At 45.3% G+C, this 26,147-nt stretch overlaps 1 protein-coding gene across 1 annotated transcript; it reads right to left on the bottom strand.

Moving 5' to 3' along the window:
* Nucleotides 1-24: 24 nt before the first annotated feature.
* On the bottom strand, nucleotides 25-25,986 carry LOC132396972 (diacylglycerol O-acyltransferase 2-like). The gene is made up of 8 exons (XM_059975136.1): nucleotides 25,641-25,986; nucleotides 25,057-25,149; nucleotides 24,602-24,709; nucleotides 19,981-20,051; nucleotides 17,897-18,101; nucleotides 11,956-12,130; nucleotides 7,230-7,432; nucleotides 25-2,447 (listed from the first exon to the last, which is right to left on the bottom strand). Exons 2-8 carry the CDS (start codon nucleotides 25,121-25,123, stop codon nucleotides 2,293-2,295), a joined length of 984 nt encoding a protein of 327 aa, XP_059831119.1. The 5' UTR covers nucleotides 25,124-25,149; nucleotides 25,641-25,986; the 3' UTR covers nucleotides 25-2,292.
* Between the last annotated feature and the right edge of the window lie 161 nt (nucleotides 25,987-26,147).

Genomic DNA, 26,147 nt, shown 5'->3' on the forward strand with positions numbered 1-26,147 from the left:
GTCTGACCCTGGGAGTGTGTGATGGGACAGTGTAGAGGGAGCTTCACTCTGTGTCTGACCCTGGGAGTGTGTGATGGGACAGTGTAGAGGGAGCTTCACTCTGTGTCTGACCTGGGGAGTGTGTGATGGGACAGTGTAGAGGGAGCTTCACTCTGTGTCTGACCCTGGGAGTGTGTGATGGGACAGTGTAGAGGGAGTTTCACTCTGTGTCTGACCCTGGGAGTGTGTGATGGGACAGTGTAGAGGGAGCTTCACTCTGTGTCTGACCTGGGGAGTGTGTGATGGGACAGTGTGGAGGGAGCTTCACTCTGTGTCTGACCCTGGGAGTGTGTGATCGGACAGTGTACAGGGAGCTTCACTCTGTGTCTGACCCCGGGAGTGTGTGATGGCATATTCTCACTTTCACTCACTCATGTTGATTCTGCCATGGAATATGCAATGCTGCTGCTCAGAATACAAAATAATATTCCCCTCTAATTTAGATCCAAAGCAACACAGAGCAGGACTAAAGAACCCTGTGAAACACTGGTAAATGGGGCAGGGGGATTTGCTGCAGTAGATGGGGGATGGTAGGAGTTGACACAGGCCTTGTCCTCTCAGGGTGGTGGGTGTGTTAGTATCAGGCCCTATGGAGATTAACTAAACCACCGATGCTGTGGGTGGCTGTGAAGTAGCACTCAGGTTTTATTGGAAGTAGTTTCCTCAACTTCTGGCTCTGACAACAGTGAAGTGAATCTCTTTTCCTCAGGCTCTATTGAGAAGATGACCTGGACCTCAGACTGGTGTAAGTTGGTCAACAAGGCCTCAAGCCCCATGCGCAGTGAAGCAATTAACGTCATTCCCTGTGGATAATGAACTGGGCCCCTGGCCCTATAGGACATGGCAGTTGGTGATCTAGCCTTATCAGAGGTGATTTTCTAGGCCTGTGGCCCTGGAGACCTAGGAAATAATGAACTCATTCTCAGCACCTTGGCAGTTAAACAATTGTTCTGCCCTCTGACCCAGAAGTGTGATTATGTAGATCTCAGGCACTGTGGGTGTCAACTGGGCCTCAGGACCTGAGGGATATGGTGATCTTGCATAGTTGAAGGTGGATTCCTAGCTCTCGGTTCCTGAAGGCAATGAAGTGATTGTCTTTCCCTCAGGCCCCAAAAGTGATTGTGATCTGGCCCTCAGGCCCAGTTGAGAAAATGAAATGGAGACCCCCAACTGTGGGAGATGGTGAACAAGGCCTCTATCCCTGTGGGCAAGGAAGCAAGCTCCAGGCCATGTGGAAAATAGCAATCAGCAAATCAGCTTCAAGGTCCAATTGGAGGTAGTTTCCTACCCTCAGACCCAGAGGGAAGCAATGAGATTGTCTTTCCCTCAAGCTCCAAGAGTGATGGTGATCTAAACCTCAGGCCTGGCTAAACTCTCACCAGACCTGTGGAAGATGGTGAACAAGGTCTCAGGCCCAATGGGTATCAAATGAACTTCAGATCCTGTGGAACATGTTGATCTTGCCCTCAGTCACATTTGCAAGTGGGTTCTGAGCTTCTGAGGGCAGTGAAGCATTTGTCGTCACCTAGGCCCTGAGAGTGATGGTGATCTAATAAGCATCATCAGTGTAAGGCCCTGCTTTGTAAAGATGAGCTGGATGCTGTGGGAGACTGTGAGTTGCCTCAGGTATTTTTTGGTATACCTGTGTCAACCACAACCTCTGGCAGCTCATTCCAGACACTGACCACCCACTAGGTGAAAATCTTGCCCCTTAAGTTCCTATTAAATCTCTCCCACTCTCACCTTCAATGTCTGCCCTCTAGTTCTTGGTTTCCCAATCCTGCAAAAAAAAAGGCTGCAAGTGTTCATTCTAACTATGCCCCTCCTGATTTTACACACCCCTAAAAGGTTACCTCTCAATCTCCTACACTGCAATATGTAAGCTCTCAACCTGGTCAACCGCTCTCTGTAAGTCAGTCACTTGAGTCTCATCAACATTCTCATAAACCTCAGGGCCTGTGGATGTAGATGAACCTGTGGGAGATGGTTAGCTGGGCCCCAGGTTTCATTGGTGGTGCTTGCTAGGCCTCAGAGCCTGTGGGTGTGGATGAACAAAACCTCAGTCCCTGTGGAAAATTGTGGGCTGGGCCCCAGGGCTTATTGATAGTGCCCTAGGCCTTATGGCCTACAGGAAATAATTGTCCTGCCCTGTCCCTGTGGGAGAATATGGAGTGAAGAAGCTGAGGGTTGGGGTTCGATACTCTTGCTTCACGTGGAGGGATGTGGGTAGAGGGTGAAGAGGGGTGATGGGCCTCAGTATATGGTCAGCTTGGTGTCCTTGGACAGTCCATATCGCATCTTGTGCTTATCAAAGAGCCTGAGAAGGGCTTCCTGGTACAGAGTGTGGTAGCGATCCACCTCTTCTTGAGGAGGGTTGGGCATCCTCTTGACAACGATGGGCTTGCCCACTGTTAGAGAGAAGAGAACAGCTGTTAAGCAGTGGTTCATCCTCTCCTCCCACATTAACCCCCGATTACTCTCATTCGACCTTCACCCTGATACTCCATCATCACAGCCCACTGCTCGTGTGGTCAGAGTCAGGAGGGTCTGCCCAGTGGTGAGGGGAATCAGTGACCCATCCATTGCCTGTACCCCCAACCGTCTGTCTCTTTCTTCCCATCTCTTTCCCCCACATTCCTTCCCTCCCTCCCCTCTCATACCTTTTTATTCCCTCCCTCCCCTGAAGCTATTGGCAATTGGTCTTTGTTATTGTCACATGTACCGAGGTAGAGTGTTTGTTTTGGTTGCTGTCAGAGAGATCATTTCACCACATCAGTACATTGACATAGGGTGGCAGGGTGGAGGTACTTCTTTACCAAAGGAGGTGTAAGGTGCTCCTTCCTTTCCTTATTAAGGATGAGGTTTCGGGGTACTTAGAGACTAATAATAAAGTAAGTCAAAGTCAGCATGGTTTCCGTAAAGGGAAATCTTGTATGACAAATCTATTACGAGTCCTTCGAGGAAGTAACAAGCAGAGTGGATAAAGGAGGGGCATTGGAAGTCATTTACTTAGATTTTCAGAAGGCATTTGATAAGGTGCCACACGAGGGTGCTTAACAAGGTAAGATCCCATGGCATTACAGGAAAGATACTGGCATGGATAACAGAATGGCTGACAGGTAGGAGGCAGAAAGTGGGAATAAAAGGGGCCTTTTCTGGTTGGCTGCCAGTGACTAGTGGTGTTCCTCAGGGGTCAGTATTGGGACCGCTATTTTACACATTGTTTGTCAGTGATTTAGGGTAATGGAATTGATGGCTTTGCGGCAAAGTTTGGAAATAATATTAAGATAGTTGGAGGGGTAGATTGCAGAAGGACTTAGACAAATTGGAAAAATAGGAAAAAAGTGACAGATCAAATATAGTGCTAGAAAACATATGATAATGCATTTTGGTAAAAGGAACAATAGTGCAGACTATTATCTAAATGGGGAGAAGGTTCAAACATTAGAGGTGCAGAGGGACTTGGGAGTCCTTGTGCAAGATTCCCAGAAGGTTAATGCATACGTTGAGTCTGTGGTAAAGAAGGCAAATACAATGTTAGCATTCATTTCAAAGGGAATAGAATATAAAAACAAGGAGATAATTCTGAAGCTTTATAAGACCATGCTTGCAGTATTGTCAACAGTTTTGGGCCCCTTATCTCAGAAAGGCTGTGTTGTCATTGGAGAGAGTCCAGAGGAGGTTCACAAAGAAGATTCAACGAAGAGCATTTGGCAGCTTTGGGCCTGTATTACCTGGAATTTAGAAGAATGTGGGGGAGATCTCATTGAAACCCACTGCATGTTGAAAGGACTATATAAAGTGGATGTGGGGAGAATGCTTCCTATGATGGGGGTATCCAAAACTAGAGGTCACAGCCTCAAAATTGAGGGGCTACCCTTTAGCAAAGAAGTAAGGAAGATTTTTTTTTTTAGCCAGAGTTTATCTATGGAATGCTCTGCCACTGACTGTGGTCCATGTGTGTATTTAAGGTGGAAGTTGATCATTTCCTGATCGGTCAGGGCATCAAAAGATAAGTGAGAAGACCAGTTTATAGGGTTGAGTGGGATCTGGGATCAGTCATGATGGAATAGTGGAGCAGACTCAATAGGTAAACTGGCCTAATTCTGCTCCTTTGTCTTATGGTCTTCCCTCTGCTAGCAACATGTAGCACCTCCTGATCAGGGTCATGGGCCGCCATGGGATCAGGCAGGCAGGTGGTGGATGGTCAGCTGGTGCACATCACAATGCGACCACTGACGTTAGGCAGACAATCTCTGAAGAGTATTGATAATGGGGGGGGGTCATCCATTTGAGAAAGTTACTGCCCAGTAGAAGGGAATGGCAAACCACTTCTATAGAAAAATTTGTCAAGAACAGTCACGTTCAGGGAAAGACCATGATCGCCATCATGTGGCATGGTACATGGTGATGATGATGAGGAAGAGAATAGTGGTGAGGTGTGGGGCAAATGGGATCGGTCTGAGAGGCAGTATGGGAAGACCATGATCGCCTATGTCATATGACATGGCATATATGATGATGATTCTCACTGTCTACTCTATTGGACACTGGTTTTTATTATTGTCACAGACACTGAAGTGGAGTGGGAAACTTTGATTTGCACGTCCTCCATACAGATCATTTCATTACACTGAGTTAGTACAGGGGAAAGTCAATGACAGAATACAGAATAAAGTGCTACAGCTACAGAGAAAGTAGTGGACAGACAATAAAGTGCAAGGCTATGATGGAATTCTCCAAGAGGACAACCTCATCGTTGGGTTCAGAGGCTTGCTTGCCTACCTCAATGACCCAGAGAGCTATGTTCAGGGCTTTATGATTTGGCTCTTGGTAGGGTCACCCAGGCCAAACAGGTCAAAGGGTAGAGGTCAGACTAAGAGTGGTCCACTGTTCCTCCAGGTTCAGGGTTTCAACTCAGGGCTGACAACCTAGAATGGTACTCCTACATCTGAGTCCCAAAGTATTCCAGAGTTTCCAACCAGGACTAACATAACAGACAGTAGTGAAAACCGAGGGGAAGCTACTGACGTGATGAAGGAAGCCCTGAACACCGCCAGAGATGGAGGAGCTTCACTGCTGTCCTAAACGCCAGCCGTGTAATGGACAACCTGCCCTGACTGACAATGATGAGGTAAATTGAGAGGTCAGGAACTATCCTACCATATAAACAGTCCATTCAAGAGTGTGAGTACAGCGGGATAGAAGCACCCTTGACCCCGGTGATACACGCTTTCAGGCTTTACTATTTTCTGCCCGATGGGAGGGAGAAGAAAGACTGTGTGGGTGGGCGAGTTCTTGGATTTTGCTGGCTGCTTGACAAGTCAGCAAGAAGTTTAGACAGAATCTGAGGTGAGCAGACTGGTTTCTGGGATGTGCTGAGCTGTGTACACAACTCTCTGCATTCTCTTGCAGTCTCGAGCCGTGATGCATTCAGATAGGATGCTTCCAATGCTGCAATTTAATAAAATGTTGGTAAGGGTCAACAGGAATGTGCTGAAACTCTTTAGCTTCCTGAGAAAGCAGAGGTGCTGGAGCGCCTGCAGAGAAAAGCTCACTTTTTGTATCTTCAAAGTAAACCAGTGAGCACATCTACATGAAATAGGAAAGCAGCATCCATCATCAGAGATCCACACCACACAAGCTATTCTCACTGCTGCCATCAGGTAGGAGGTACAGGAACCTCAGGACTCACACCACCAGGTTCAAGAACAGTTAGTGCCCATCAACCATTAGGCTCTTGAACCAAAGTGGTCAACTACATCACTTGCCCCATCTATTGAGAAGATCCCACAACCAATGATCTCACTTTAAGGACTCCTTATCGCATGTTCTCGTTATTTATTGCTATTTATCTATATTTGCATTTGCACAGTTTGTAGTCTTCTCCACTCTGGTTGAGCTTTCATTGATCCTGTTTATAGTTACTATTTTATAGATTTGTTGAGTATGCCTGCAGGAAACAAATCTCAGGGTTGTACATGGTTACGTATATTTTGGTAATAAAATTTACTTTGAACTTTATCAAAGCACATACAGAGTATGCCACTACATACTACCTTGAGGGTTGCTAAGGTTGTCATAGGCAGGGTGGTAATGGGGATAAGCTCCCATTACCCTATAAAGTGCTCCCAATGGTGTGTGTCTCTAACAGCCTCTGACAACCAAGTCTAACTCTTGGCCTTCACGTGTGGCTTAGCCACTAGACCTGGTGGAACTGTTTCTACTGAGAAGAGAAGGGGGAGAGGCGGACCACTTGTGCCTCAAAACCAGTTGCCATGGGAAAGGCTTCGGGAGTAAACCCCAAGGAAGAAATCTGGAGCCGGGGTCTCTAAGACAGTTTGATGTTGTTTACAACTTCACTCTGGCAACCTCTGCAACGACACTGGTGCCAAGCTGTATCGGCACTTGCCCTTCCCTTGGACTACATCAGTGACGTGGAGAGGGGGAGCCCACTGAATGGGCAACAGTCGGTTCTTCAAATCTTCCTGTCAGGCTTGCACCCTGGAGAGGACACAATCCACCAGAGGCGCAAACCCAGGATCCCCTGGGATCGACGGCTGCCTACCTCTACTACCACCTTGAGATTCATTCTTTTGCAGACATTTACAAGGAAAATAAATAAATACAATAGAATCTATGAAAAACTACATGTAAACAAAGACTGAGACACAACCGATGTGCAAAAAAAGACAAATAGTGCAAATCATGATAAATAGATAATATTGAGAACATGAGCTATGGAGACCCTGAAAGTCAATCTGTAGGATGTGGAATCAGTTAAGTGTTGAGGTGAGTGACGTTTCCACTCTGGTTCAGGAGCCTGATGGCTGAAGAGTAGTAACTGTTTCTGAAGGGGTCGTGTGGGACCCGAGGCTCCTGTACCTCCTTCCTGATGGTAGTAGTCAGAAAGGAGCATGGTGTGGATGTTGAGGGCCCACAGTGATGGATGCTACTTTCTTGTTCCAGTGCTCCTTGTAGGTGTGCTCAGTGGTGGGGAGGGCTTTGCCTGCAGTCTGATGTGATATGATCTTTAATAAAGTTTCACCCATCTCAGTACATGTGACTTTAATAAACCAATCCCAATATTGAGGTCAGTAAACAGAACATTGACTTCCTGTGGTTGTCCTCTCCCGCTAGGTGAAACGTTGTGTTAACGAGTGGCAGGGGATGGCCACCGTGATACCCACCGACAGTAGTGATAGGCCTGGCGAAGGGCAGCAGCCCCCAGGAGCGGCTGAACACGAGACCACGGCCTCTGAACAGGCAGGGAGCGAAGCCTGCCAGCTTCTGGAACTGCCGCTGCAGTCGATTCCCCCAGCTGTCTGGCTCTAGAACCACCTGGTCATAGATGTCGTTCTCTCCGAAACAGTAGACAGGAACTAGGTCAGCCCTGAGTGGAAGGAAGAGAGCAATGAAGAGAGGGCTGTTGTCACCAGAACTGATTGTATCATCGGGCCACACAGTACAGGGGTGTTTGATTGCTCTTGGCCTGCACTTGCTAAAGTTTAGGACAATGATGGGACTAAACCTATTGAATATTGAAAGGCCTAGATGCAGTGGACATGGAGAGGATGTTTCTGATAGTGGAAGAATCTAGGACTGAAGCGCACAGCCTCAGAATACAAGGATGCCCCTTCAAAACAGAGATGAGCAGGAAGTTCTTTAACTAGAGGGCAGTGAATCTGGAATTAACTAGGCCAAGTCATTGGGTATACATACAGCAGAGGTCGAGAGATTTTTGATTAGTCAGGGTGTCAAAGGTTATGGGAGAAGGCAGGAGAATGGGCTTAAGACGGATAATAGATCAGCCTTGGTGGAGCAGACTCAAAGTGCCAAATGGAATAATTCTGCTCCTATGCCATATGGTCCTATAAAAACATACTCTGTCGCCCAGCTGGAGACTTTGAGGCCTGTCCTGGTGTTGGAGAACTTCCGTGTGTGTGGGTGGGAGGGAGGAAAGGGGCTTGTTTTCCTGTTGATTTACTTTTGACCCTGTATATTGAGTTTTGTTGTGCTCTGTGTTATGCTGACAATGATGGGCATGCTATATTGGTGCCAGAATGTGTGGCAACACTTGCAGATTGCGCTCAGCACATCCCTAGGTTGTTAATGCTGCTGAGACATTCCCTCAGGTGCGTTGGGACACATCCTCAGTGAAGTAACCTGGGGTCATCGGGTGTTCTGGGCCTTTCAACATCAGGTACTCTCGCCCAGGCATCCCAGCCAGGGTTCAGCAGGCCCCGGCTTGTGTCCCAGCCGCACTGGTCTGCGAGTGACACCTCTCAATCCACAGCCATCTGGAAGTTCGCTCTGCAGCCTCCCCTTTGTAAGGCAAGGAGAGAGTAGGTTCTGCAGAGCGAGTGGCCAGCAAAACCTCTACACCCCAACCCCACCCCTGACTCTGGCACTGCACTACCAGCTCCTGGTATTTGGCTTTCTAACGCTCAAATGCCTCAATTCTGCCTTCCCAAGACACTGTCAATTCTACCAAGAACACTTGCTTTTAAAAGACACATTTCACTGAAGAGGGGAAATAAGCTCTCACAACCTATTAAATATTCCCAATAGCATGCATCTCAAATAGCTTCTGACAACCAAGTCCAGCTCCTGGTCTTCACATGTGGCTCAGCTAATAAGCCTCACAGAACTGCTAGTATTGACAGAAGAAGGGGCAAAGGCGGGTTACTGGCATCTTAAAACCAGTCGCTCTGGGCCAATGGGGCTTGTCGGCCATTGTTGGTAGCTCACCTAGAAGGAAAACTGATCTCAAAACCCTGCTGCCTTGCAGCTATACCCACTCATGGAGAAGGCTTTGGAAGTAAGCCCTGAGGGGAAAAATCCGGAGTTGGAGTCCCTAAGGCAGTCTAATATTGAGTTCAATGTGGAATGGCATTTTTTGTGAGGCTGCTGGTGCCAAACTGTATCGGTCTCTGCTGTTCCTTTGGGTTCGTCAGATGCTTGGAGAGGGGAGATTGCTACATGGGCAACAGCTTGTTCTCCATTTTGTACTGCCTAGGCTTGTGTATCTAGACAGCCAGGACACAACATCCATGGTCGACCCTGACCAACTGAGGCCTCACTCACTTCTTAAAACATTTTCCTTCTAGTTCTTGATTTCCCAGCCCTGGGGAAAAGACTGTGGGCTCTCATTCTTTCTGAGCCCTGACAATTTTATACACCCCCTTAAAGTCTCCCCTCATTTGCTAGTATGCCAATGAAAAAAGTCCCAATCTACCATAACTCTACTTCTCACCATAACTCAGTCCCTTGAGACTCGATAACATTCTCATAAATCTCCTCTGCACCCTTCCAGCTTGAGATATTATAGCACGATGATCAAAACAATACAGTATTCCAACATCTTTCACTTAAATCTCCGCCTTCTAAATCTTGATTCCCCAACTCTGGGAAAATGACTGTGTGCATTTACCCTGGCTATGTCCTTCATGAGTTTATACATACTCCTGGGGAGTGGAGAGAGAAGGCAAGAGGCTGTGGAGAGTAGTGGGCACAGCCCTCCCCACTATTGATAGTATCTACAAGGTGGCAGTATCTGCAATCAAAGATCCCCACCATTCTCACTTCTCACCATTAGGTAAAAGGTACAGAAAGCTGAAGTCTCACACCAGCAGGTTCGGGGGCAGTTACTTTCCTACAACCATCAAGTTCCTGATCTGATCTACAATACCCTGATTGCTATCTCAGCAAAGTAACACCACCAACCGCTCTGTGGATTGTGAATCTTTTTTTGCTCTAAGTCTTGTGTTTGAACACGCATTTTTCTTACACTACCAAGGGCATGTCCTTTTCTATCCCTTGTGTTTTGTATAAGATCATAAGATATAGGAGCAGAATTAGACCATTTGGCCCATCGAGTCTGCTCTGCCATTCAATCATGGCCGAAAAAAAGCATTCTTCTGCCTTCTCCCTAAATTTCAACCCCCTTACCAATCAAAAACTTATCAATCATCAACATCAATACACCCAGAGACTTGGCTGACATGGCTCCATGTTCCAAGTTCAAGTTCATTTTCAAGGTATGTATGTGTCACTATATACTACCCTGAGATTTATTTTCGTCCAGGCATTCACTGTAGATACAAAGAAATACAATGGAATCAATGACAAGCTACACACGGAGACAGATAAACAACTCATATGCAAAACAAGACAAAATATTAACAAAGCATTCAACAATTAGGACCGTTCAGCAATATCTATGTAAGTCTTCAGAAAACCACAATACTAAACACCACTAAAATGGTCCAAAAGTTCTCAGTATTTGAGAAATGAGTGTGCTTGGCTATGCCTGTACCTCAGGTTTTACCAGCTTGAACTGAGAAAAATCATAATAATAATAATAATAATAATAATAATAATAATAATAAAAAGACCAACAAATTCAAGATGATTACTGCAGAAAATGCCAAGAGAAACTAGAAACAATTCAAAACATTATAGGATCCCGTAGCAGTTTAACTCAAACTGATGACTCACACAGGCACAATCAAGTGGCATACATCATTCACCAACATCTTACCTTAAAATACAATTCATACAAGAAATCACACCTTACTGTAAATACAAGCCTGTCCAGCTTTAGTGTCAGAGTCCTACAAATTATATTACAATCCATACGTTATTACAGATATGACAATCCACAATAACTGTCCGGATATAATAATACAGGATAAACAAGCAAGAACAACTTACTTAATAGATATTGCCATTCCAAACACACAAAACTTACAGAAATCAGCAAGTGAAAAACACCAGAAATATGCTGAATAAAAAAGAGGAAATTGAAAGACTATGGAACATTAACACTGTATATATGTCCCAATAATAATATCTACAACTGCTATCATCCCAATGGCACTACAAAATAGCATTAAACACTAGGGCTACACAGCAATATTTATGTAAATCTCCAGAAACCGCAATACTAAATACCACTAGAATAGTTTGAAAGTTCTCAGCGATTGAGGAATGAGTGTGCTTGGCTATGCCTGTACCTTAGGTTTTGCCAGCTTGAGCAGAGAAAAAATAAAATACAACAATAATAAATAATATTGAGAACATGGAGAGTGAATAGGTTGTGGAATCACTTTGGTGTTGAGGTGAGTGAAGTTATCTTTGTCGGTTCAGGAGCCAGATGGTCGTAGGGTAATAACTGTCCCTGACTTGGTGGCTTGGGGCACAAGGCTCCTGAATCTCCTTCCCGATGGCCACAGGGAACTGAAAGCAACAAGTTCCTCTGATTCACCATCCTTTAAATCATGTTCTTTGTTTGGTCTGTACGTACCTACTAGCAGATGATGCTGCTGCAAGTTAGTTTCTCAGGGTCGACACTGCAGAGTAGTGGTTAGCACAATGCTCTACAGTACCAGTGACAACAGTTCGATTCCTGCTGTTGTCTGTTAGGAGTTTGTACATTCTCCCCGTGACTGCACTGGCTGGCTGGTTAACCGGTCAGCGTAAATTGCCCCATAATTAGGCTAGGATTAACTCGGGGGAATTGCTGGCTTGAAATGCTGGAAGGGCCTATTCATCACTGTATCCCAATGAATAAATAAATAAATTTGTACCTGCACCCGGTGTACAAGACAGTTACCTCTGTTTGACTGGGGAAATCCATGCCAATCATGTGAGGGGAAGAGCCAGTAAGAGGAGTGGCAGTGGAGTTGCCCTGGACATCGTGTGAGCTGCAGAAGGGAGCAAGCTGGGAGTCACGCAGAGGGAGCATAGATCTCTCTTTGGGAAGGGGATACATTGTGTGTGGAAGAGGGGACAGGGTGAACACAATGCCTCGGCTGAAGAGAAGATTCAGGTCTTGCCACTGGCCCGTGGATCAGTGCATTGCCTAACCAAATGTGGTTGCTCTCCATGCGGACAGGAAACTCCACGACCTACCCATGCTCCAGAGCCATGCGGACGAAGCCCTGCCTGTTCTTCAGCAAGACCCCGTGCTCGCCCGGCCGGCCAGCCATCGACTCTGCTGCGCCCCCCACCACGATCACCACCGCTTGGCCCACCCCGCTTTCTTCCAGGAGGTGTCTGAGGCTTGACTTGCTCACCGGGCATGCTCCTGGGGGAATGGGGGTTGGAGGGGAGAGAACGTTACAACGTAAGAGGCCATCCGCTCCATCAAATCTGCTCTGACATTTAATAAGATCATGGATGGACTCTACCAGCCTGCCTTTGATTACCCTATTGTGCAAATATTTAGCAAATTGTGCCTAAAATACTTTGTTGTTTCAAAAGGGACAGGGAAGGAAAAGGGGTGGCATTGTTAATCCGAGATAGCATCACGGCTGCAGAAAACATCAAGGAGGGAATTGCTTCCTGAGTCAGAGAGGGTGGAAGTCAGAAACAGGAAGGAGCATTCACTCTGTGAACTGTAGGCAACTGAGGAGTGTAAATGAACAAAGGGATCTGGGAATACAGGTCCATAATTCATTGAAAGCGGCGTCACAGGTAGATGGGTTCAGAAATGAAACTTTTGGCACACTGACCCTAATAGATCAGTGTACTGAGTATAAGCATTGAGACATTATATGACATTACTGAGGTCTAATTTGGAGTATTTGCATTTTAAATTTCTGACCTACAGGAAAGATGTAAACAAGGTTGAAGGGGTACACAGAAAATTTATAAGGCTGCTGCTGGGTCTGGAGGACCTGAGTTATAAAGGAAGATTGAATGGGTTAGAACTTTATTCCCCAGAATGTAGAAGATTGAGGGGAAGATTTGAAAGAGGTATACAAAATTATGAGGTGTATAGACAAGGTTAATGCAAGCAGGCTTTTTCCACTGATGTTGGGTGGGACTACAACCAGAGCTCATGGGTTAAGGGGGAAAGGTGAAATATTTAAAGGAAACATGAGGGGACACTTCCTCACTGAGAGGGTGGTGAGAAGGTGTAACGAGGTGCCAACACTAACGGTGGATACAATTTCAATATATAAGAGTCTATCGGATAGGTACATGGATAGGGGTATGGTCCATGTGCAGGTCGGTGGTTTGGTGCAGGCTAGATGGGCCAAAGGGCCTGTTTCTATGCTATAGTTTTCTATAACTCTATAGACCCCAAAATAGCAATAAAGAGACTGAGAAACATCAGGAGGCAGTTTGGAAAGGGGCAAAATAGCAGGGTTTTTGTCATGGTGGACTTCAACTCGTCTAATATTGATTGGTGCTTCCTTAGTTCCAAAGGTTCAGATGAGGCAGAATTAGTTAGGTTTGTACAGGAAGGATATAGACTGGCCAACTAGAGAAGAGCCCGCAATGTCCCCGTGCTTGGCAGTGAACCAGGCCAGTGTCAGAGCTCCTGATGGGTTAGCAGATACAATAGTTCAATAGGTACATAGGCACATGGATGAAAGATAAATGAAGGGCTATGTACGAGGAAAGGGTTAGATTGTTCTTAGAGAAGATTAAAAGTTCGGCACAACATTGTGAGCCAAAGGGCATATCATCATCATCATCATCATTAAGATATGGGTGATCATCGTCCCCTGACTATCATTGATATAGGCATTTTTTTTCTACAGAAGTGGTTTGCCATTGCCTTCTCCTGGGCAGTGTCTTTACAAGACGGGTGACCCCAGCCATTATCAATACTCTTCAGAGATTATCTGCCTGACGTCACTGGTCTGATAACCAGGACTTGTGATCTGCACCGGCTGCTCGTACGACCATCCACCGCCTGCTCCCATGGCTTCATATGACCCTGATTGCAGAGGGGAGGCTAAGCAAGTGCTACACCTTGCCCAAGGGTGACCTGCAGGCTAGTGGAGGGAAGGAGTGTCTTACACCTCCTTTAATAGAGACGTATCTCCACCCCGCCAGTATAGGCCTATACTATGCTGTTTCTGTCATATTGTTCCACATTTAATTGAACTGCTTACAACAAATATATTTCCCTGAGCAGAAAATTCCACAGGTTTGTGAAAAGCAGCTCCTCCTCATCCCCATCCTAAATCTACTCCCCTGAACCTTGAGGCTATATTCCTTAATTGTAGTCTCATTTACCAGTGGAAACCACTTTCCTGTCTCAACCTTATCTGTCTCTTCCCTGATTTTATATGTTTCTATAAGGTCCCCCCTCATTCTTCTGAGGGAAGAAAGGGGAGACAATCCAACGCCACACTGTGGGTCCACCATCTGGGCAATGGCCTCATCACGCAGGAGCTCCTGAATTCCCACACCACCAGGCTCAGAGACAGCTACTTCCCCTTCAACCATCTGGCGTCACAGATAGGGATCATTTAAAATTTTTTTCAGTTAGTAAGTGGTTTGTATTTTCTCAATGTCACCTCTTGGGTCTGTGTTGTCTTTGGATTGTTTATCTGTTATATCTTAATTGTTTGTCTTTGTGTTGCAGGTGTCTCATTTGTTATTGTGGGGATTGTTAACCTCTTTGAATTTATCACTTGTTTTCAATTTGGGATAATTTAATTAACACATTATTGTCTGTGTCCAAAATTCTTACACGAGTATTATCCCTCTTTATTGGGTCATTGTGATTCCTTGTTCTTCTGTGTATCATCAGTGATGTCTGTTCAGGATTCTGTATAGCTTGACTGAGCTGTTGTTAGTTTTTCTAGTTAATTTATGTACTAAATCTTTAGTCTGGTTTGAATTGGCGAAGTCTCTGTGACTCCTGCGCTTGAGTTTGCCACTGATCCTCACATCTGGCTTTTGAACTGACCTCACGATCTTGATCATTACGTCAGCAATGGACACTATGGTCTATCTACAGAGTGTGTGACTCAGCATAGGATCAAGGGCACTTAAAAATTCACTGTTATCCTGGTCCAATCACATAGGCACCATGGCCAAAACACTCAGTAGTGTCTCTACGCCCTCAGGAAGTTAAGAAAATTTGGCATGCTTCTGTTGGCCCTCTCGAATATTTATTGACACGCTGTAGGAAGCATCCTATCTGCATGCATCACAGTTTGGTATGGCAACCGCTCACTAAAAACTGCCGAGATGTCAACACAACTCAGCACATTACAGAAACAAACATCACCTATAGATTCTGTCTACATTTCCGGCTTCCTTGGGAAACTAGATAACATCTTCAAGGCCCCCTTCCAGCCCTGTCTTTTTCTATTCTCCCCCATCCCCAATCAACAAAAGATGCAATCAGTGACCACTTTATTAGGTACCTGCTCTACTGAGTGCAGATTTGTGATCTTCTGCTACTGTAGCCTATCTACTTCAAGGTTCAACATGATGTGCGTTCAGAGATGCTCTTCTGCACACCACTGTTGCAAAGTGTGGTTATTTGAGTTACTGTCACGTTTCTGTCAGATTGAACCAGTCTGGCCATTCTCCCCTGATTCCACAAAGCGATTTTGCCCATGGAACTGCTGCTCACTGGATGATTTTATTTAGATCACAAATTTGAGGGACTCTTGTGCGTGAAAATCCCAGGAGATCAGCACTTCCTGAGATACCCCAATTGCCCTGTCTGGTACCAACAATCATTCCACGCTCAAAGTCACTTAGATCACATTTCTTCCCCATTCAGATGTTTGGTCTGAACAACAACTGAACCTCTTGACCAGTTCTGCATGCTTTTAAGTTGCTGCCACATTAGATACTTGCATTAAAGAATGTGTGTACAGTTCAAAAATTCAAAACACATTTGTTATCAAAGTATGTATGCAGTCTACCACTCCGAGATTTGCCTTCCTACAGACAAATATGAAACAAAGAAAACCATGGAACCTGATTGAAGAAAAATATCAACTGGCTCCTCCAACACGCCAAAAAAAAACAGATCACGCAAGCAGTGAAAAAGAAAAAAGTGAGTGAAAAGCACAGAATATAAAACATAAAATCAAATAAGTCCAGGCATATTCTGGTCAACTCAATTCAGGTCAATATAGCTTTGTGTCATTCATCATCTGCCGACCACCCCAATCAAAATTACCCAAAATAGCAAAATAGTTTAACCTAATATGTGTACAAAGGCTTGAAAGAACATACAGCCAGGCTCTGGGACAGCTTACATGCTCTTGATATATACAAGAATACTGAAGGACCTCTTAGTACTGTAAGATGCACTCTCACCCTCACAGTCTACCTGGTTATTGGCCCTTGCACTTTCTCTGTAACACTTTATTCTGCATTCTGCTACTGAATTTCCCTTGTACTACCTCAATGAACTATTGCGATGAAATGATCCGTATGGACCTTGGTGCGTGTGACAATAATAAAACAATTTACTAGTCTAAACAATTGCCTTTGAAAGAATCACAGATTCAAAGTCGGCTTACCAGGTCGAGATAGGTCACCTGGTTTAGTGGAGCCACAACAACATCAGTAAAACTGAAGGGCCGATTGTTATTACTATGTATTGCATTGTACTGCTGCTGAATAACAACGAAGTTCACACCGCATGCCAGAGATACTAAACCCAATTCTGATTCGGATTCTCTCTGGTGCTTCCCGCTCCCTTCCCTCTCCCTTCCCCTTTCCCCAAACCTGATTCTCCTCTCCCTACCCGCTTCCCACTCTCAGTCCATATATATATATAAAACAAAATATATATGTCATTTTGGGAAGAATCAGCAGCTTTGAATTCCTGGGTGTTAACATGTTGAATGACTTGTCCTGGACCCGACACACACACAGATATGATCATAAAGAACACATATCAGCATCTTTCCTTTCTTTGGAGGCTAAGGTCATTCAGCAAACGGGTGAACTGTTGAAAACATCCTGAATGTAAGAAACTGCAGAGGGTAGGGGCTCAGCCCAATACATCAAGGACACATCCCACCCCACCATAGTGTCCACAAGATGCACCATCTCAAGAAGGCAACATCCATCATCAAAGATCCCCAACATCCAGGCCAAGCTACCATTAGGCAGGAGGTACAGAAGCCCAGAGTTTCACACCACCAGGTTCATGAGTAATTACTTCCCTTCGATCATTTGGTTCCTGAACCAACTAGCACAGCAATATTCACAGGCACAAGAGTTTCTGAAGATGCTATAAATGGTGAGCAATACACACAAAATGCCACTCAACAATGCAGGCAGCATCTATGGAGGAGAGTAAACAGTTAATGTTTTGGGCTGAGACCTTCCCTTCCAGTCCTGATAAAAGTTCTTGGCCCAGGATGTTGACAGCTTATTTTCCTCCATAGATGCTGCCTGACTTGCTGAGTTCCTCCAGAATTTGCACAACCTGAAGCACTACACGGGTGGTAGGGTGGAGATAAGTCTCTACCAAAGGAGGTGTAGGGCACTTCTTCTCTCCGCTAGCCTGCAGGTCACCCTTGGGTGAGGTGTAGCACCTGCTTAGCCTCTCCCCACCACCATCCCATATCAGGGTCTCGTGAAGCCATGGGAGCAGGTGGCAGATGGTCATATGGGCAGCCGGTGCACATCACAAGCTTTGGTAATGTGACTACTGATGCTAGGTAGACAAAATCTGAGGAGACTGGCTGAGGTCACCCCTCTTGTAAAGACACTGCCCAGAAGAAGGAAATGACAAACCACTTCTAAAGACCATCTTGGGCAATAACGTAAGACTGTAATCACCCACATCATATGACGAAACAGTGAACAAACAGATTACTATAGTTTAGCATTACTATGACCACTTCGTTCACTTTGTAATTTTTGTTCTAATTATGTTCCTTCTTGTAAATACTGTGCACAGTTTACATTTAATTTATTCTTTTCTTGTGAGTGCTAAATGCTTGTGATTCTACTCGAAGTTTTCCATACATGCGCATACATATACCGTACTTGTGCAGAACACAATAAACTTAACTTTGACTTCAAAGGAACATAATCCATGTCAATTATTGGCCACCACTAACCCTACCTGAACTCATGAGGTAGTCTCTGAAGACTGGCAGACGGAAGAGGCCGTTCAGCGTGGCCAGGTGCGGGGTGATGCCTGGGAACACCCTGGAGAACTGGGTGGCCTCCGTGGCGAAGTTGCAGAAGGCGCCGAAGCACATTATTCCATGGGGGTGGTGGCCGAGGATGTAGTTCTTCTTGGGGCTGAGCTTGGATGTCTTCACGAGCTGGTGGGAAGTGGGTAGGGATGTGGTTGGAGGATAAGACAACTTGGATCAGCAAACTTGCGGATGACACCAGGACCAGGACGTAGTAGACAGTGAGGAAGGCTATCAGAGTTTGCAGCGCAATCTGAACTAGCTGGAAAAGTGAGCTGAACAAATGACAGGTAGAATTTAATGCGGAGAAATGTAAGATACTGTACTTTGGAAAAACAAACCATGTTAGACATATCAATGGCTTACTGGTTCCATTTAATGTCAGAGAATACATACGAGGGGTGATTGATATGATCGTGGCCGAATTGTCCCCTCCTACATTTACACACCTAGTCCAGCAGTTGTGGAGCATATGGATCTTGGACCTCCAGAAAGTGTCCACAGATGGGTGATTGATAAGTTTGAAGCCTAAGGTAGAAGGAGATGTGTTATACAGCTCTCATTACGTGAACATGCAGTCCAACTCTTTGAGTGATTATGCAGGAAGTTTGAAGTTAATAACTCATCTGCTTCTACCTTAGGACACACACTTATCAATCACCCCTGCTGTGGACACTTTCTGGAGGTCCAAGATCCCTATGCTCCATGACTGCTGGACTAAGTGTGTAAATGTAAGTGGAGACTATGTTGAAAAATAAATGTGTTAGGTTTTCTAAAATTGACTCCTTCTACCTTAGGCCATGGAACTTATCAATCACCCCTTGTACACTACACAACCTGAAATTCTTACTCTACGCAGACATCCACAAACAGAAGAAAACCCCAAAGAATGAACACCGGAGAAGCAGCAGCAAAGCATCAACCCTCCCCCCACTTGTTCTAGCAGGATGCATCAGCCCCCACCCACTGTGCAGGCAATAGCAAAGTCCCCAAGGACCCCATGATCCACAGTCCTTCAAAAACTACAGCCCAAAACCCAGCACTTTGACATGCCACAGGCTCTTTCTCACGCTAATGAGGAAGGGAGAGGTATCACTCCTGCGACAGTGGGAGGGGAAACCAGCAGCTTACTGTTTCAATGTTACAGTCTCAGTAAACATTAGGGCACAGAGGAGCAGAGCAGGATGAGGAACCTGGGAATACAGATCCATAATTCCATAAAAGTGATGTCATAGGTTTATAGGGCCATAAAGAGAGCTTTTGGCATATTGACCTTCATAAATCAAAGTACTGAGTACAGGAGTTGGAATACTACGTGGAAGTTGTATATGAGAAATAGAGACAAAGTCTGTAGCTGGTTGCTGTGAAGTTCTGAGCTGAGTCCAGAACTCTCTGCAATTTCTTGCGATCTTGTGCAGAGTAGTTATCGTACTGAGCCATCATGCATTCAAAAAGGATGTTTTCAAAGAACCAAAGATTCAAAATACATTTATTATCAAAGTATGTGTAAACTATACAACCTTAAGATTTGTCTACTTACAGGCAGCCCCAAAGCAAGAAACCCTAAAGAGCTTAATTAAGAAAAGGAAAAGCAACACCTAATGTGTAGGGAAGGAGAAAGGACACTAATCGAGCAAATTGAGTCCTTAGATCTGAATCCCCCGAGCAAACAACTTGGCCCAAAACCTTGGACTCAGTTCATCATGTTAATGGGGCAAATTGCTGCAAAGCTCGCAGACACTAAGTATGTGGCAGCCGGGACAGTCTCACAGACTCAGCAGCACAGAGAGGAGTGAACATCGTGGGAGAGTGAGCAAAATCGGCTTGATCCTGGCTGGTGCATCGATAATAATTGGTGAGAGACAAAAGGGTGGAATCTGGGAGTGGGAGTTGTTGGGAATGTTGGGAGAATAAATTGGGATCAATGTAACCAGACAGTGGATGGATGGCCAAAAGGCCTACTTCCTTGCTGTCTGAGGTAAATTTGAGAATTCTGAAAGGATCTCACCGTCACAGGAAAATAATCTCTCATTCCTTTCCATACTCTCCAGTTTCTGACCCACTTTGATCGTCTACCTCCTGGAAATGAAACAAACCAATTAGAATTACAAAATGTCAAATAAAATAACCGCCAGGCTCCACTCTGTGTGGATATTCGTCTTACGTTAGCACCCCAGCCTTCAAGCCACGTCAAGTCTATTGTCATTTAACTCTATATGTGTATACTGTCAAATGAGACGTTTCTCCAAACCAGGGTGTAAAGCACTGTAGCACACACATGTAACACACAATAACTTATGAAAATAAGGATAAAATCTACAAATGAATTACACATAAACAAAATAAAGTGCATAAATTAAATATTGTAAACTACAGAACAGATTAACCACTGACACTTTGAACACAATGCAACAGGGAGTTGAGAAGCCTAATGGCCTGAGGGAAGAAACTGTTTCCCATCTTGACCGTTCTTGTTTTTATGCATCAGAGTCTCCTGCCTAATGGTAGGAAGTCAAAGAGGATGCTGGGTGGATGGGGGGTGGGCGTGGAAATCCTTATTAATACTAAGCTCCCTATGTACACAGCACTCCTGTTTAACAACTGATCAGTCAGGGTACTGAGTACAGGAGCTGGGACATTATGTTGCAGTTGTAGAAATCGCTGATGAAGCTGCACTTAGAGTACTGTAGATTTTCTATTTGTTTTTAGAGGAACGGTATGGAACAGGCCTTTACAACCCTTCAAGCCGCCTAGCAAACCCTGATTTAGCCCCAGCATGGCAGGGCGCAGATACATCTCTACCAAAGGAGGTGTAAGGCACCCCTTATCTCTGTAGCCTGCAGGTCACCCTTGTGCAAGTTGTATCTGCTTAGCGTCCTGATCAGGGACACATGAACCTATGGGAGCAGGTGGTGGATGGTTGTGTGAGCAGCTAGTGAATATCACACTGGTTATGTGACCACTGACACCAGGCAGACAATCTCTGAAGAGTGTTGATAATGGCCGGGGTCACCCGTCTTGTAAAGACACTGACCAGAAGATGCCAATGGCAAAGCACTTCTGTAGAAAGATTTGCCAAGAATAACAATGGTCACCATGGTACACAATGAACAAACAAATTCTGATAGGAACTGTAATATCAATGCGGAAAGTGTGGACTTGATCTGCCCAGCCAAGGTGAACATTCACAGGTCCAGGTAAACGGACCTGTCCAAGCCAATTGCCCTCCCCTTTCCTGGGGTTACTTCTGTCCCTGAGTGTCCGGGGAGAAGGAGCACAGTGCCCACAGGTGCAATGGGGGATCTCCAGGATGTCACCAATAGCCTGAGTGCATTCTGGAAGAAGACTGTTATGTTTTGTAACTTCAAAACATCAAAATTATTCAAAAGAATACACAGGAGTCTGGGAATCTGGGTCTAACTTTGTGTTTACTTTAAGCAAGGCACGCATGTATCACGCCCTAGCATGATGATGTACTCAGTTGTGTTTTACATACGAATTATTTAAATAAAAAACAATGCTTAATCAATCAATACATATAGAAAAGATTACTCAAACGATATTGAAACACACAACAGAGATAACTGTGTTATCATTTGAAACTGTAAATAGTGTGAATTGTGGAATAATGTAGTATTTTATAACATAATGACAGAATAAACCCCCATGGTAAAAGGGGGAAAACCTGATCCAAGTTTTGCTTTAATTATCCCAATCAATAAGTCAAATCTTCAGTAATCTCTCTTTAGGTTTCTTAATCATAACCCAAACAAGCTAATCTTTAACAAGTAAACTGTCAGGGCAGCGAGTACAGGAGTTGTGACATCATGGTGCAGTTGCGAAAGTTGTTGGTGAGGTCGCGCTTGGCTAATGTATATAGTTTTCCCTGTTATAGGGAAGACATGGTTCAGAGATGATTTACAAGGATTTGTGGGGTGAAGGGCAGTCTTTAATGATGGACACCACCTTTTTAAGGCATCATTCCTTGAAGATGTCCTGGATGCTGGGTAGGCCAGTGCCCATGACTGAGCTCATGACTTCCTGCATTTCAATTCTGTGCAGTGCCCCCGCCCGCCCATACCAGATGGTGGTACAGCCAGTGAGACGCTGCCTGACCTGCTGAGTTCCTCCAGCATTTTGTGTGTTCCTCGCAGCTACCATCAGGCCGGAAGTACAGAAGCCTGAAGTTCGGCACCACAACTACTTCCCGTCGACCATTCAGTTCTTGACCCTAATTACTATCTCAGTAAAGCAACACTACATCCACTTTGATCACTTCGTACTACAGAGCACGTTGTTTTTGCTTGTTCTATTTGCATTCTTTCCTGCAAAATCTGTCTGTTCAAGCTATATTGTTCTTGTGAATGCTGCTTATATGATGTTATATGGATATAATATGGCAAAATCCTACAAGTAGTAGTGGATACGGTCCAGTCCATCATAGGAAAATTGAGAACATCTACATGAAATGCTGCCGCAGGGAAGTAGTAACATCATCAGGGACTCCCCCCACCCTAGACAAGCTCTCTTCTTGCTGCTGCCACCAGGAAGAAAGCACAGGAGCCTCAGGACTCCTACCACTACGTTCAAGAACAATTATTACCCCTCAATCATCAGGCTCTTGAATCAAAGGGGATAACTTCACTCAACTTCACCTGCTCCATTATTAAACTTTTCCCACAACCTATGGACTCACTTTCAAGGTCTCTTGATCTCATGTTCTCGATATTTATTGCTTTTTTATTTATTATAATTATTTCTTTTTATATTTCCACAGTTTGTTATCTTCAGCACTCTGGTTGAACACCCTAGTTGGGCGGTCTTCCATTGATTCTGCAGTGGTTATGATTCTATAGATTTACTGAGTATGCACACAAGAAAATAAATCTCAGGGTTGTATGTGGTGATGTATACATACTTAGATAATAAATTTATTTTGAAATTTCCTTTGAACTTTGTTGCTGCTATGAGTCAGTTTTTCATTGCATCTGTGCAAATGAGTATCTGTAATTAAGATCATGCACTTGACTTTGACTTTGATCTCATATATTAATGACCTGGATGATAATGTGGTTAACTGGATCAACAATTTTGCACCTGACACCAAGACTGGGAATGTTATGGACAGCAAGGAAGGCTATCAAAGCTTGTAGTGAGATCTGGAAAATGGGCTGAAAAATTGCAAAAGGAATTTAATGCAGACAAGGGTGAGGTGTTTCGCTTTGGGAGGACCAGCCAGGGAAGGTCTTACATGGTGGTAGGGCACTGAAGAGTTGCAGAACAGAGAGATCTGAGAATGTGTCCAGAATTCCTTGAAAGTAGTGTGGCAAGTAGATAGGCTCATAAAGGTTTATGTTACAACTTTATAAAATTCTGGTTAGGCCACATGGAGTATAGCATACAGTTCTAGTGGCCCCACTGTAGGAAGGACATTGAGGCTTTGGAGAGGGTGCAGAAGAGGTTTACCAGGATGCTGCCTGGTTTAGAGGGTGTGTTGCTATCACGAGAGGCTGGATAAACTTGGTTGGTTTTCTCTGGAAAGGCTGAGTGGAGATCTGATAGAGCTTTACAAGATTATGAGAGGCATAGGTTGAGTAGACAGGGAGTATCTGTTTCCCATTGTTGAAATGGCTAATACCAGAGGGCATGCATTTAAAGTGAGAGGGGGTAGGTTCAAAGAGGATGTGAGGGTTAAGTGTTTTACTCAGAGAGATGTGTTTGCCTGGAATGTGCTTCCTGGTATGGTGGTAGGTGCAAATACAGACAGACATACTTTATTGATCCTGAGGGAAATTGGGTTTCATTACAGTCGCAACAACCAAGAATAGTGTAGAAATATAGCAATATAGAACCATAAATAATTAAATAATAATAAGTTAATTATGCCAAGTGGAAAAAAGTCCAGGACCAGCCTATTGGCTCAGGGTGTTTGACACTCTGAGGGAGGAGTTGTAAAGTTTGATGGCCACAGGCAGGAATGACTTCATATGACGTTCAGTGTTACATCTCGGTGGAATGAGTCTCTGGCTGAATGTAGTCCTGTGCCCAACCAGTACATCATGGAGTGGATGGGAGACATTGTTCAAGATGGCATGCAACTTGGGCATTAGAGGCTTTTAAGAGATATTTGGATAGGCACATGGATATGAGGAAGGTGGAGGAATATGGACATTGTGTAAGTAGGAGGGATTACTGTTTGGCTGTTTTTGATTTGCTTTATAGCTGGTTTAGTACAACATTATGGGCTGAATGGCCTGTCCTGTGCCATACCGTTCTATGTTCTAAAGCTTTTGGCACATAGAGTATTTACAGGAGGTGGAATGCTATGGTGAAGTTGCATAAGACATTGTTGAGGCCAAATTTGGAGTATTGAGTGCAGTTCCTGTCACCTACCTACAGGAAAGACATTAATAAGCAAACAAAGTGCTAGATGGGCCAGCCAAATGGCCTATTTTTGTGCTATAGTGATCTGGACTTCCTGGCCTCTTCTTTTCTGCAGCTCTGGTGTCCCAACTCTCCAGTGTGAGTGGGCATCAAAGCTGGCTGTGATGGTCACTGTAGTTGTGCAGCCCACTAGAACTCACCCTCAGGGGGTGGATATGGGATCAGCAGAGAACCTTCATTCTTACCTCTTTCGGGGGTGTTTCTATCCACGGCTAACCAGGCAAGGTACAGGGCAGACACTGGCCAGAGAGGTGTGAGGAGCAAGTAGGCAGTCAGAAGGGTGAAAAAGACACCTAGAAGCAGACAGCGAATCCTGTTACCATCCCAGAGAGATGCTGAACTCAGCCAAACCCTTCCCCACCATCTACAGGAGGCTCTGCCTCAACAAGACAACGTCCATCCCCACCATCCCAACCCTATCATCTTCTCACAGCTCCCATGAGGCAGGAGGTTATCGCTGGAACTTTCAGGCTGTGAACGCCCCCCCCCCCCACCCCCAGCACCCTGGTACATTGTTTGATACCCGAGGATGGGGATGGGGGTTGTTGGGAGAATTACTGAGCACCGACTGGGCAGAACTTTGTAACCGAGTATGACGGGCCGCAAGTGCAGGGATCGGCGGAAACCGGCATCATCTCACCCATCGCCAGGAAGGTCAAGACCCACTGGAACACACAGAGTCTCTCGATCAGGCTGGGGTACCGCATCCTTGTCACCGCCTCCTGCCAGGGTCCTGGAGAAAAGCAGAACACAACAGGTATGAGGAGGAGGGGCGTGCAAATGCACAACAGACGTGAGACAAGATGTAAACACAGAGGAGGTGTGTTAAGTGTGTAAACCTGCACCACAAGAGGGGGAGCGTGAAGCACACAAGCGTAAAGAGGAGAGAGTAATTACACACATCGGGGAGAGAAGTGTGCAAAAACACAGCAAGCATGAAGAGGCGTGTAAGCACACAACAGGTGTGAGGCAGTGTCTAAATGCAGAACATGTGGTACATGTGAGCAGGTGTGTTCAAGCGCACAGTAAGTGTGAGGCAGCGTGCAGGCCCACAGCAGGTATAAGTATGAAAGCACACAGCAGGTGTGAGACAATCTAAATGCTGAGCAGGTGTGAGAAGGAGTGTGTAAGAACGTGATGCGTGTGAGGCAGTGTGTAAACTTGCTGGCAGAGTGTATGCACACAACAGGTGTGAGGAAGGAGTGTGTAAAGTAGATGGCACACCTATTCCCCGGACACCGAATCCTCTGGCCGGTTCCTTCTCTTCGCCCGCACCGCCGACCCAGGGTTATCAGGATGACCTGTGTGAAGACTCCCTCCCGCGGTCTCCCTCTGCTCCAAGCTCCAGTCCCGAGCGCTCCCAGCCCGGGTACGGAGCGCCCGTCCTGCCGTCCTCAGCCCGGCCGGTGTAAGGAGCAGCCCAGATGCAAAGTGAGTTACCCCAGCTCAAGAGCCTCGACCTTTGACACCTCCGTGACAGAGAGGAGAGATAAAGAACCATAAATCACATCCAATCAAAACTAAAGCAATCAGTGCTTTCACAGTCTCAAAGTCCAGACCTTCAGCACGAGCAGGGTGCGTGGACGCCCCTGCTCTAGGAGCGAGCTCTGCCCAGGATCGTCCGTTCGGGAACCGCCCGAACATCTCTGGGCAGAAGGAGGAAGGAAACTCTCTCTGCTCAATTCTTTCGCAAGTTTCCAGTCAAGATTAAAAAATTGGAAAAAAAAACAT

The sequence above is a fragment of the Hypanus sabinus genome, chromosome 7 (assembly GCF_030144855.1).
Source record: "Hypanus sabinus isolate sHypSab1 chromosome 7, sHypSab1.hap1, whole genome shotgun sequence".
NCBI lineage: Eukaryota > Metazoa > Chordata > Chondrichthyes > Myliobatiformes > Dasyatidae > Hypanus > Hypanus sabinus.

Coding starts and splice junctions, on each gene's coding strand:
- LOC132396972 (XM_059975136.1), bottom strand. CDS start 25,123: ATGCGGTACCCCAGCCTGATCGAGAGACTCTGTGTGTTCCAGTGGGTC. Junction 24,710..25,056: donor CTTGACCTTCCTGGCGATGG/GTGAGATGATGC, acceptor GTCTGCTTCTAG/GTGTCTTTTTCACCCTTCTG. Junction 7,433..11,955: donor CGCATGGCTCTGGAGCATGG/GTAGGTCGTGGA, acceptor CCTTCCACTCAG/GGCTGACCTAGTTCCTGTCT.